This window comes from Heteronotia binoei, chromosome 18 (assembly GCF_032191835.1).
Source record: "Heteronotia binoei isolate CCM8104 ecotype False Entrance Well chromosome 18, APGP_CSIRO_Hbin_v1, whole genome shotgun sequence".
NCBI lineage: Eukaryota > Metazoa > Chordata > Lepidosauria > Squamata > Gekkonidae > Heteronotia > Heteronotia binoei.
Window position 1 is genome coordinate 17,391,853 of NC_083240.1, and position 13,283 is coordinate 17,405,135.

Sequence of the window (13,283 nt, forward strand, 5' to 3'; positions counted from 1 at the left end):
ATGGGCTTCCTCGAAGCGCTGCTGCTCTTGGTGGCGGCCGCCTTGCTGGGCGCGGCCATCCTGGTGGTGGTGGGGAGCATTTATTTCGACGCCACCAATGCCGAGGTGCCCCCGGAGATCGAGCACCCGGCCAAGTTGCGTCTCGTCCACGCGCTTTTGATAGGCACGGCGGTGGTGGTGAGTCCAGGGAAGGCGGGGGGGGGGGGCGGGGGAGGTCAACCTAGGAACCGCTGGGGCGAGGGAAAGGGGACAACGAGCTCTGCCAATGTTTAAGCAGCCTTCCCAGCTGGGCAGGATCCCAGCGAGAAGTTCCAAGTCACAGGCCCCTTGAGAAGGCAGGCGCTTGAAGCTCTGTGCCTTTTGGTTTTTGCAAAGGCGTAGGGTTGCCAGGTCTATGTTGGGCGAAGAACTGGAGATTCGGGGGGGTGGATCTGGGAGACGCGTGGCGCAGAGTGGTAAAGCAGCGGTACTGTGTTCTGAACCCTCTGCTCACGACCTGAGTTCGATCCCAGCGGAAGCTGGTTCAGGTAGCCGGCCCAAGGTTGACTCAGCCTTCCATCCTCCCGAGCTTGGTAAAATGAGTCCCCAGCTTGCTGGGAGGAAAGTGTAGATGACTGGGGAAGGCAATGGCAAACCATCCCCTACAAGTCTGCGGTGAAAACGTTGTGAAAGCAAGGTCACCCCAGAGTCGGAAACGACTGGTGCTTGCACAGGGGACCTTTCCTTTCCCGGGAGAGGGCGGGGTTTGGGGAGGGGAGGGACCTCAGCACACTGTTTAAGTGGTGCCCAGTCGCTTTCAGGTTGAAAGCGGCCAGGCACTGCTAAAACAGTGCAGTCTTGAGGCTTCCAAGGAAACCTCTGAAGAGCGTAGTGCACTGTGTAGCGTAGAGCGCTCTACAGGGGCAGGGGGGAGCAGCCCCAAAACAAAGTGGTGCTCTAGACAGCCACCGACCCAGGGAAGCCTTTGAAAAGCGTATGATACAGGGACCATGCAGGGGAAGGGGGTGCGGGGGTCTTCCTGGAGCAGCAGAACCCCTAGCCCCAACCCTGCCCACCTGAAACCATATTCAACAGATGAAATCTTCACAGCAGTCCTATGGGATAAGTTAGGCTGAGAGGGAATGACTTCCCCAAGGTCACCCGGGGAGGTGCTGCTGGGCTGGTATTCTATCCACTACACTACAAGCAGTCATGCACACTGCAGTGTTTTACGTATGTGCTGTGCTGGGGAGGATGCAAATTAAGAACATAAGAGAAGCGATGTTGGATCAGGCCAGTGGCCCATCCAGTCCAACACTCTGTTGTGTCACACAGTGGCCAAAAAAGCAGGTGCCATCAGGAGGTCCACCAGTGGGGACTAGAAGCCCTCCCACTGTCCTTCCGCCATCCCACCAAGAATACAGAGCATCACTTGCCCCAGACAGAGAGTTCCATCTATACTTTGTGGCTAATAGCCACTGATGGAACTCTGCTCCAGATGTTGATCCAATCCCCTCTTGAAGCGTCTGTAAGAAATTAAGGAATGGAAAGTTGCAGCAAACTGTTGCATGCAGTTCAGACTGTTGCATGCTCAGAATTGGTTTTAGATGTTCTCTAAATTAACTTTCTGAGTTAAAGACAGATGAAAGAGGAATGATTTGTAGCCCAAACCTCTAAAATGGGAAAGGGGGTAACAGGGATTATGAGCTCAGCCCTGGTCATGCCAAAGAGAAGGGACAGATGGACCATCAACAGACCCAGCGAGGAGAAGTCCTTGATCTCAGTTTGGTGGGAAGAGGTTGTCCAGTGGTTATTAACACAGCTACAAGTGTCCCCGATCTACAAATCTAGTCTGAGCCAGTTAGGGCAACTCAAAATTCAAAACCAGGACCGGTTTCCCACTAGCCTCATGCTGCTCTCCTGCTCCTCTTCTCCATGGGGCTTCCGTCAGATTTCACACTATCTGCCCCGGAGCTGTAGCTCGCTTCGTCTTTTTCACGTGGCAAACAGAAACTGGTTTTTGGAGGATCTTGTTTGCTGCACGAAAGAGGTGGAGCAAGTTGCAGCCTCAGGGTAGCTTGTGCGAAATCCAACAGAAACCCCACTGAGAAGAGGAGAGCGAGAGCGAGGCAAGGCTAGTGGGAAATCAGTGCAGGTGAATTTCATGTCCAATAATTGAAGGAGATTCAAACTGAGTAGCACCTTCAAGACCAATAAGATGTCCAGGGTTGGAAACTGGAATCTAACTCTTCTGCTACAGAGCAACACAGCTGTCCACCTGAAACTATATTCAACAGTCAAAATCCTTAATTTGCCATTTCCTGGAGCCCTGTGCAGATATCCAGAACTGTGGAGCATGCACATACATGCAGAACTGAGCAGGACTGCACCCATGGGTTTTGCCCTCAGTATGACAGCTGTAGGTCTCTATGGAGGCCCACCACACAAGAGTTTCTGCACTATATACATGATCAGGAGTCTGAGTTTTGTAGCATTCCCAATGGCTGAGACAGGACTGGATCTACATGTTTTTTGAGAGGGGCAAAATCAAAAAATGGCGCCCCGTTATGGGCCATTCTGTTTTACGGTCCCATAGAATACATTGGGCTCCATACTCAATTTGCCCCGCCCCCCGTGTCAGCGACCGGGCCAAGGACCCCCCTCTGCCCCCTAGATCCGGCCCTGGGCTGGGAAGAACCTCTGTGCATAGGACTTCTGAGGGGGTAGGCCAAGTAGGTGATATCTCCCTCCTTCTCTCTAGGTAAGGGTAGCCATCTCTGGGTTGGGAACTTCTGGTTATTTGGGAGTGGAACCTAGGAAGGCCAGAGTTTGAGAAGGGGACACACCTCAGCAGGGTATAATGCCATAGAGCCCACCATCCAAAGCGACCATTTTCTCCAGGGAGGTTCATCTCTGAAGTCTGAAGGTCAGTTGTAATTCCAGGAGACCCCTACATCTAGAGGCTAAGTCACAAAAAAGGGAGAAGGTTATGCAAAAGTAGCATTCCACAACGATACTCAAGAGAATTGTAACCAAATAACTAAGAAAGCACCAATTTATATAAATTATGTACTTCGTATACAAAGTTTCTTAGTTCATGAAAATAAGAATTGGTAACTTCAAAAATCCATAAGCTCTAGTGAATATGTCCGTAGAATTTTCACACACAAAATTTCCCTCAGTAATAATGAAAGTCTCTCCGTATAGATTTACAAAGTCAATTTCCCAGTTGTTTATCAAATGCCAGAAATTGTTTTTTTCCAAGTTCCTCAAACTTATATGGAGCTGAGAACAAATATAGAAGGTGGATGCTTCTGCATTTGTTCTCTGCCCCATATAAGTCTGAGGAACATGGAAAAAAAAAAACTTTCTTGCATTTGATGAGCAGCTGGGGAATTGACTTTGTTGCCATGAACTGTTTAAGAAACCTTGTATAAGAAGTACATGATTTATATACACTGGTGTTTTCTTAGTTATTTGGCTATGATACTCCTGAGTATCTTTGTTGTATGAAGCCCATCTGGAGGCTGGCAAGCCTAGACTAGGTGTATATACTTACTTTCAATTTTTGAAAGTCTACAAGGCACTTGTAAACTTTTAAGTGCGGAGGGATATAGCCTCTGTCTAAATCCCTCTCTCCCTCCCCCCTTCTCTCTCCCTAAAGGGAAAGATTTTGGAGAATCTACATATCTGCAGTCAAATCCAGTTTGTCCGGTATTGCCAAAAAGGACAGAAGCAAGGACGAGACCCCAAACTTTTCATCAAGGATATGAAGTTTAAGCATGTTCCTGTCCGAATTTACCAACCCAAAACACCCTCTGCTGGCCGAAGGAAAGGCGTCATTTTCTTTCATGGAGGAGGATTTATGTTTGGAAGCATCCGTGAGTTACATCTTCCGAACTTCCTCCGTGCTATAATTGTAGGCAGCCTTTGAAGTCGGGCTGATTCACTGAATTTGCCTGGGGAAGTTCCTCCGCATAATGAGTCCTGTGTATATTTTCCCCAGTCCTACCCTCTTACATTCTATAGGAAGCCTTTGCAGGAATTCCTAGGAAAAAAATCCTCTAGTAGTGATAATTCCAAATTGTTCATCCTTGCTGTTTTGACCCTCAAGTTCCTATTGTGAACTTCAGTTCTGCCTTGTACAAATCACACCTGCAGTCAGGGGTGGGGGTGGGGTGGTGGTAGAAAAAGCCCAGCAGGAACTCATTTGCATATTAGGCCACACTCCTGACATCACCATTGTTTCACACAGGGCTTTTTTGTAGAAAATGCCCATCAAGAACTCATTTGCATGTTAGGCCACACCTCCTGATGCCAAGCCAGCCAGAATTGTGTTCCTAAGAGCATAAGAGAAGCCATGTTGGATCAGACCAATGGCACATCCAGTCCAACACTCTGTGTCACACAGTGGCCAAAAAACCCAGTTGCCATCAGGAGGTCCATCAGTCAGGTCAGGACACTAGAAGCCCTCCTACTGTTGCCCCCCCAAGCACCAAGAATACAGAGCATCACTGCCCCAGACAGAGAGTTCCATCAATATGCTGTGGCTACTAGCCACTGATGGACCTCTGCTCCATATGTTTATCCAATCCCCTCTTGAAGGTGTCTGTGCTGGCAGCCATCACCACCTCCTGTGGCAGTGAATTCCATGTGTTTATCACCCTTTGGGTGAAGAAATACTTTCTTTTATCAGTTCTAACCTGACTGCTCAGCAATTTCATTGAATGTCCACCGGTTTTGTGAGAAAGGGAGAAAAGCACTTCTTTCTCTACCTTCTCTGTCCCGTGCATAATCTTGTAAACCTCCATCATGTCACCCCCTCAGTCGATGTTTCTCCAAGCTAAAGAGTCCCAAGCATTCCTATGTGTTCCTGCTCAAAAAGAAGAAGGAAAAAGCCCTGCTTGCGGTTATTTATTTTATGTGCCATCATCTGTTCCCTTCAGCAATCACACCCCGCCCCCCTGTCCCATACACTGTAAAAGCAACCTAGGTGAGGGCTGGGAAGTTTATCCCTAATGCCCAAGCCTATTTTACTGTTTAGTTTCTTAACTTTGCAATTTTACTGATGTGTTTTATGTCTGCATTTTCATGGATTATTATCATCTGAGAATGGGGTGGGAGGAACATGAATAACAGCAGGGGAAGGGGAAGGGGAAGAAGATGCCATTCTTTCATTCACAAATAAGACATCTCTGGACATATCTGCTTTGCAGGATCCTACGACAAGATATGCCGTTATCTCTCCAAAGAAAGTGAATCGGTGGTGGTGTCTGTGGAGTAAGTCAAGCCCAGTGGGTTGCAATGTGGACAAGAGGCGGTCCTGTACTTGGTAGGGAAACACCTCAGTTTCCAAACGGCAGAAGCAACCCAATCGTATTCTGGACATGAACCAGGATGTTTCAGATGTCTTCTTAACAGTGTCTCCCTTTGGGAAAGCCATGAAAACTGCTATTCTGAATGCAGTGGTTTCATATATTCACTACATAATTCAAGGATGGATTTAGATTACTTTAGAGTGTGGATGTAATGGCCTAAGGGCACCTTTGTTATTAATATTAGCTGCCTCTTCCTTAAAATAGCCCCGTGGCGCAGAGTGGTAAAGCTTCAGTACTGCAGTCTGAACTCTCTGCTAACAACCTGATCCCAGCAGAAGCTGGGTTCAGGTAGCCGGCTCAGGTTGACTCAGCCTTCCATCCTTCCGAGGTCAGTAAAATGAGTACCCAGCTCCTGGGGGGAAAATGTAGATGACTGGGGAAGGCAATGACAAACCACCCTGTAAAAAGTCTGCCGTGAAAATGTGAAAGCAACATCACCCCAGAGGTGGAAACGACTGGTGCTTGCACAGAGGACTACCTTTTTCCCCCTTAAAATATGGGAAGGGACCTTGGAAGTCATTGGAAAGCCAGTGTGGTGTGGTGCTCAAAGCGTCAGACTAGGGTCTGGGAGATTCAGGTTCAAACCCCGAGTTTGCCATGGAAGCTCTCTATGTGTCCTTGGGCTAGTTACACACTCTTAACTTACCTCACAGAATTGCTGTGAGAATATAACAGAGGAGGGGAGAACAATGTAAGACACTTTGGGTCCCCAAAAGGTGGGGCATAAATGAAGTGAGTGAGTGGGTGGAAGGATGGATGGCAGGCACACAGCTGTAAGGTGCCAGTGATTCTGGTTTTTGAATGGATATAGCAGGGGTGGCCAAACTTGCTTAAGAGCCACATAGAATAAATGTCAGATGTTTGAGAGCCTTAAAACGGGGAGGGAGGGAGGGAGGAAGGAAGGAAGGAAGGAAGGAAGGAAGGAAGGAAGGAAGGAAGGAAGGAAGGAAGGAAGGAAGGAAGGAAGGAAAAAATAGATGGGGAAAGATGGAAAGAAAGCAACTTTAACTTTAAGTACATTCTCCAAGCTGCTGGCTGGCTTGGCTTGGAGAAGTGATTTAAAGAGAGAAATGCCTTCTCCGAGCTGGCCAATGGGGCGGAGGGAGCTTCAAGAGCCACACAATATGAGTGAAAGAACCTCATGTGTCTCCTGAGCTTCAGTTTGGCCACCCCAGGGATATAAGATATTGATTTTATATGCCGGCCCATGAAAGGGGGAAAGTCAAGATTTTTAAGTAGTAACCAAGAAATATTACCTGCTCACAGGAGCCAGTGAGGACACCTATAAAAACACTGCACAAAAAAAAATCTTGAAAGACCTGTGCATGCAGTCGCTCAAAGATTGCTCTTTTTTGAGTGTTTTGTTAATATAACTTTCAGGAGTTAAAACACCCTTTGTCAGATCTGACAAAGCGATTCGGTTTCTTTGGAGAGATAATGGAAATTTTAACTCTTGAAAGCTTTTACCTCAAAAGAGAGAATAAAAGCAAAAAAAAAAAAAAAAGAGCCAGTTTGGTGTAATGGTTAAGTGCGGGGACTCTTATCTGGGAGAACAAGGTTTGATTCCCCACTCCTCCACTTGCAGCTGCTGGAATGGCCTTGAGTCAGCCATAGCTTTCATAGGAGCTGTCTTTGAAAGGGCAGCTGCTGTAAGAGTTCTTTCAGCCCCACCTACCTCAGAGGGTGTCTGTTGGGGGTGGGGAGGTAGATTGTGACCACTCAGATTCAGAGTATAGGGCGGGGTATAAATCCAATATCTTCTTCATCTACTTCTTCTCTTGGTTTGCAGAGAATAACTGAATTTCTAATTTGTGTCAATGGCTTTAGGTACCGACTGTCTCCTGAACACAAGTATCCAGCTCAGCTGAACGACTGTCTCGCTGCCACCACCCAGTTCCTTCAGAGCGCTGACGACTATGGTGTGGACAGCAACCGGGTCATTGTTGCAGGTGACAGTGCTGGGGGCAACCTTGCCGCTGTAGTGTGCCAAACCCTAGTGGGTAGACATGGCCTTGCGAAAGTATGTGCTCAGATCCTCATCTATCCTGCACTCCAGGCCATAGACTTCAACTTACCTTCGTATCAACAAAACCAGGCTGTACCCTTTTTGTTCCGGGAAAAGGCTGTGTTCTACTTTCTACATTACCTGAACGGAGAGGCGTCCTTACTAGAAGAAGTCTTGCAAGGATGTCATGTCCCAGCGGATCAAAGACTTCGCTACAGGAAGTGGATAAGTGCAGACAACATCCCTAAAGAATTCAAGGCCAGAGGTTACAAGCCTTCAGTGCCCATTGCCTGTGACGACGAGGTGTACAAAGAACTTAAGAATGCGTGCATGTCAGAAATTTCACCATTGGTAATTGAAGATGCTGTGGTTCGAAAGCTCCCCCGGACGTGCATCGTCACCTGCGAATATGACGTTTTGAGGGATGATGGATTGCTGTACAAGAAAAGATTAGAGGACAATGATGTCCCCGTGACTTGGTATCACATTATTAACGGATTCCATGGAATTATAAGCTTCTTCGATAAAGGCTGGCTTACTTTTCCATCTGGGAAACAAGGGCTGGATAACATTGTCAGGTTTATTCAAAGCCTGTAGAAATTACCTCGCTGAACTTCAAAGACTGGGTATTTCGTTGATCTGGTTCCGGAGGGTAGCCGTGTTGGTCTACTGTGCGAGAGCTAGGGTTCAAATTCAACAGCACCTTAGCAGCCCACAAGATTTGGGGGGTATAAGTGTTTGAGAGTTAAAATTCCCCTTGTCAGATCTGGCAAAGGGAATTTTAACTCTTGAAAGCTTTTACCTCAAAAATCTTGTGGGTCTCTAAGGTACTACCAGCACCTCATCAGTTGGAGTTCCCCAGGGCTTTTTTGTAGCAGGAACTCCTTTGCATATTAAGCCACACACCCCTGATGTAGCCAATCCTCCTGGAGCTATTGGTCACTTCCAGGCTGGATTACTGTAACTCGCTCTATGCTGGCTTGTCCCTGAAACTGATCCGGAAACTGCAGTGGGTGCAGAACACAGCAGCTCGCCTGCTGACTGCATCACTTATACGGGTGAGCATACGACCGGCGCTCCGTGACCTGCACTGGCTGCCTATAGAGTACCGAATCCATTTCAAGGTGTTAGTTTTGACTTTTAAAGCCTTACGCGGCCTGGGACCAACATACCTACGGGTCCATCTCCTTCCATATAGGCCCCGGAGGTCGCTTCGTTCGGCCTCCCAGGATCTTCTGACAGTCCCCGGCCCAAAGGATGCCCGTCTTGCCTCTACCAGGGCCAGGACTTTCTCGGTCCTGGCCCCGACCTGGTGGAACCAGCTCCCAATAGGGATCCGGGCCCTACCTCGCCTACTGGCCTTTCGTAGGGCCTGTAAAACGGAGCTGTTCCACCAGGTCTTTGGATGAGGCAGCGGGCATCCATCTATTAGATCGGTTGGCCTCCCCCTACACCTTTACTGCCCACTGCATCACTGTATTGTGGAGCTATACCATCTTGCTCATATCGCCTTGCCGAACTAACTTACTGCTCTTACTGAATGTTGAATTTGTTTTTATTACGATTTTGTGATTTAAATTTAAATTGTTGTACTCTGCTCTGAGCCCCCCAAAAGGGGGAAGGGGTGGAATAGAAATAAACTGATAAAATTAATTAATTAATTAATTGAATTAGGCCCTGTGCTAAGAGCCTTGCAAGCTCTTGGAGGATTGGCTACATCATGGGGGTGTGGCCTAATATGCAAAGGAGCTCCTGCTACAAAGAAAAGCCCTGGGGTTCCCAGTCAAAATGAGGAAAAGCGGGGCTTAAGTTTCACTGAGTAAATATTTGAGATAAAGGAATATCTAAGGTGCTACTGGCTTGTCATGAAACACAGATCGGCGAGGATGGTTTTGATTGGCCAAGGAGCACCTTTGACCAACGCACCAGAAGTACAAGAAACCCATGGACCCTTTTACAGACATTATTATTATTTCCTACCATGATGGTGATAAACATTTATATCCCACTTTTCTTCTCACAATCCTGAAATCAGCTTACAAAAAAATAATGCCCGTAATATGTTTCTACTGGCAGTGAATGCTCAGAAAAGTCTGCCATCTTCACCCAATGTGTCTTGATGTGTTAGTGCTTTATGTGCTTCCTTCCTTCTGTGCTAATGACTGATTAAGTGCCTTCAAGATGACTCCCGCTGGCAGCTCCCGACAGAATTCTCGGGTAGCTGAAGTGGATGTTCTGCGGACGAATGAGGCAAAGCCAGGGCATATTTTGACGGTGGGCGGTGTGGTGTTTGTCACGACTCCCATTTCTTGATCCAGGCCAGCATACAGATTGCTCTCGGTCCACCGTGTGCTAATCCACTCCAGGAAGTGAACAAGGAGGATTAAAGGAAATTCTAGAAGGAGGGTAGTTCCACCGTGGCTGTCATTCAATACAGGAAGGGAACTTCACTACTAAACTCTCTTAAAAGTCTGTGGTGTCTTCTAGCTTTCATTATGGAGTCTTGCTTCCCTCTCCACAGTTACACTCCTAGATACAATCATCAGTACTATGGCTGCCAACTCCTAGATACAATCATCAGTACTATGGTTGCCAACACTGGGTTGGGAAATTCCTGGAGATCTGGAGGTGGAGTCTGTGGAGGTTTGGGGAGGGGAAAAAGCTCAGCAGGCGAAATGCCATAAAGTCTGCCCTGTAAAGCAGCCATGTCCTCCAAGGAACTGATCTGGAGGCCAGTTGTAACTTTGGGAGATCTCCAGAACTCACCCGGAGCTTGGTAATCCTAGGCAATCCCAGGCCAATTTTCTCTCTCCCTTCAATCACTAGGGCTTGGGTCTGTCAGCATAGCAGTAGTTCTACGAATGTGCTCCCATGGCGGGATCCAGGAGGGAAATTTCCGCAGATTCCCTCTCACACTGCAGACCCACCACTTTGCTGCTTCTGGGGAGGTCCGTTGCAAGAGCAAATTTGGGATGGTGCAGAAGGATGCAGGAGGAGGGGGAGGTAGAGATGTTGACTTCTAGCATTGTGCTCTTGCACTCCTTATGATTAGAGTTGTCATGCCAAGTGACGATTGGGAACATGGACATTGGGGGCATGAGATGTCGGCTGTGTCCCAGTTCGGTGTAGTGGTTAAGTGTGCGGACTCTTATCTGGGAGAAGTGGGTTTGATTCCCCACTCCTTGACTTGCAGCTGCTGAAATGGCCTTGGGTCTCACACAGAGTTGTCCTTGGAAACAGCAGCTTCTGTGAGAGCTCTCTCAGTCCCGTCCACCTCACAGGGTGTCTGTTGTGGGGGAGGAAGGTAATGGAGATTGTGAGCTGCTCTGAGACTCTTGAGATTCAGAGTGGAGGGTGGGATATAAATCCAATTTCTTCTTCATCTTCCCTACCTCCTTTCTGGGAAAAACCTGGAAGTGATGTAGGGTAGCTCTAGGAGTTGCTGGAAACTCTATGGTAAAACTATAGAGTTTCCAGCAATTCCTACAGCTACCCTCTGCCACTTCTGGGGGGGGGGGGGTTCCAGAAGTGATGTAATGATGCAGCTCATGTTGCCTCCCCTGCCGCCACTTGGAGCAATGGAGGACAATAGAACCTGGAGGTGGGGGATTCTATGCCCCAACCAGGGGACTGGCAACCATTTAAGATCCGACCCTGGCTCTTCTGAATAGTTCCAGGCCTCTGATTCTCAATGGTTGCAATGGTTAATAGAACCACAAGCCAAAGTTCTTCTCTGATAGATGCTTTAAACATCAGCATATTGAATTCCATCCCCCAAAGACACATCTGTATTGATCCTCATTTCTATTAGCTCCCCCCTCCCCAAGAGCTGCTCATCTTCTCAGCTGAGTAGCAACAAAGAGCACAGTGACAAAGATGGCTGCCTTTTATCTGCTTCTTATTGTATTCATATAGTATATTTTTGACACTCTCTTCCTCCAAGGTGATTAGAGCTATGCACACGGCTTCTCTCCTCATAACAACCCTGTTAAGTAGGTTAGGCTCACAGCTGGCAACTGGCCTAAGGTGCCCAGTGAGTTTGCAAGGGTGAGCAGGGATTTGAACTTGGGGTCTCCCTAGTCAAAATTTTAACACCACACTTTGCTGGCTCTTATAGAGCAAAGTCCACAGTTCTGGGCCCGAGAGGATGACAGCCCTGCTTTCCCACCCTGCAGTCCGCTTTGGGAAAGGGTCAGAATTCTGTTCGGTTTGCAGAGGGAGGGTCCCAACGTGGCTTCTAAAGAATCAGATCAAGCTAGGATCATCATTTGAAACGAAGCCTTAAGGAACAGGACAGGGGTGCTCCCAAAATTCCTCAGTGGAACAGGCTTCCTGGGGAGGTGGTGGGCTCTCCTTCCTTGGAGGTTTTTAAACAGAGGCTAGGTGACCATCTGACAGCTTACAGATGAAGAGCCTGTGAATTTGGGCTGGGCATTTGTGGGTTTTCTGCATTGTGCTGGGGGTTGGACTAGATGACCTTGGCCCTTTCCAACTCTGTGATTCTATGAAAATGCTTCTCATCCAAATCTCTCCCTTGCTTTTGGAACTGGAGCAAGTTCTTTAGGAATTCATTCCAGGTTTCCTTTTCTAAAATGTTTCCTTTTACCGAACCCTAGTCCATTCTTTCAGTTGGTTCATGAGTTTGTCAAAATATTCAGGTCTAGCTGATCAAAAGTCTCCCAGTTCCTGCACAAAGATCAGCAGATGCTTCCTCTTTCATTCTGTTATTTTTAAAAAAGAATTTCTCTCTGTGCCGCATACCCCTCAGGGCTTCTTTTTTTTTTGTAGCAGGAACTCCTTTGCATATTAGGCCACACACCCTCTGATGTAGCCAGTCCTCCAAGAGCTTACAGGGCTCTTACTACAAGGCCTACTGTAAGCTCCAGGAGGATTGGCTACATCGGGGGTGTGGCCTAATATGCAAAGGAGTTCCTGATATAAAAAAAGTCCTGCCCCTCCTGAAAGAAATCATTCTCCCCTCAGACAAATTGGGAGGGGGGCGGTGACTTGTCATGGCTGAATAATAATACTGCCCCACATTACTGGCCTGTTTGTAAGTAATACAATATATGAGAAGCACTTTGAACCCTGAAAGCGCCACATGAATGCTCAATAACATACATTTCAGTTATAGGGTTGCCAACTATGGGATGGGAATTCCTGGAGATTTGAGGATGGTATCTGGGGAGGAGTAAAGGAACCTTAGCAACATGCAGTGCCACTATAGGGTCTACTCTCCAAAGCAGATATTTTCTCCAGGGGAACTGATTTCTGTAGTCTGGAGATGAGAAGTAATTTCAAGAGATCTCCAGACTCCACCTGGAGCCTGGCAACCCCATTTGGTAAACAGCGCACACTCTGTCCTGAGCAGGGATACTCAGTGTAGTTATTTCCACACACATGGCTATGCATGCAGATCTCTTACCTGTGCATAGATCCAGAGGAGTTAGCCGTGTTAGTCTGTTGCTGCAAAATAGCAAAGAGTTCAGTAGCACCTTTAAGACTAACATTTTATTGCAGCATAAGCTTTTGAGAAACACAGCTCTCTTTGCCAGACTCATATTTGTACAGAGCTTCTTTTTCTTTTCAGCACCCCCCCTCCAAACCTAGCCTTTTCTTCAATTTCATAAGTAGAAGTCCCCAGCTCATTTGATTAAAACACAGTCGTTTTTATTAAAACACACCTTACACACAAAAAGCAAATGGTAAGCATCTCCTTATCCTGCTCCCACATCACAGCTTCAGTGGAATGGCAGCATTTATTTCACAGCGGTAGAGTCATTCGTTGCCTGGAGAGTTACCACGGAGATGGTCAACAACAGAGAACCTGAGACCATGGCACTCCATAGGGTTAAGTGTCCCGCTCAGCACCTATGGAGATGGAGACTTAGGTGTCTTCGCCTTTGTTCGTGGACCAAAAC

The 13,283-nt window shown here is 47.5% G+C and overlaps 1 protein-coding gene across 1 annotated transcript; it reads left to right on the forward strand.

Moving 5' to 3' along the window:
- Positions 1-9,831, forward strand: LOC132586946 (arylacetamide deacetylase-like 3). Its single transcript, XM_060259109.1, has 4 exons — positions 1-177; positions 3,644-3,860; positions 5,196-5,259; positions 7,185-9,831. The coding sequence occupies exons 1-4, from the start codon at positions 1-3 to the stop codon at positions 7,957-7,959; spliced, it is 1,233 nt and encodes a 410-aa protein (XP_060115092.1). The 3' UTR covers positions 7,960-9,831.
- The last annotated feature ends 3,452 nt before the right edge of the window (positions 9,832-13,283 follow it).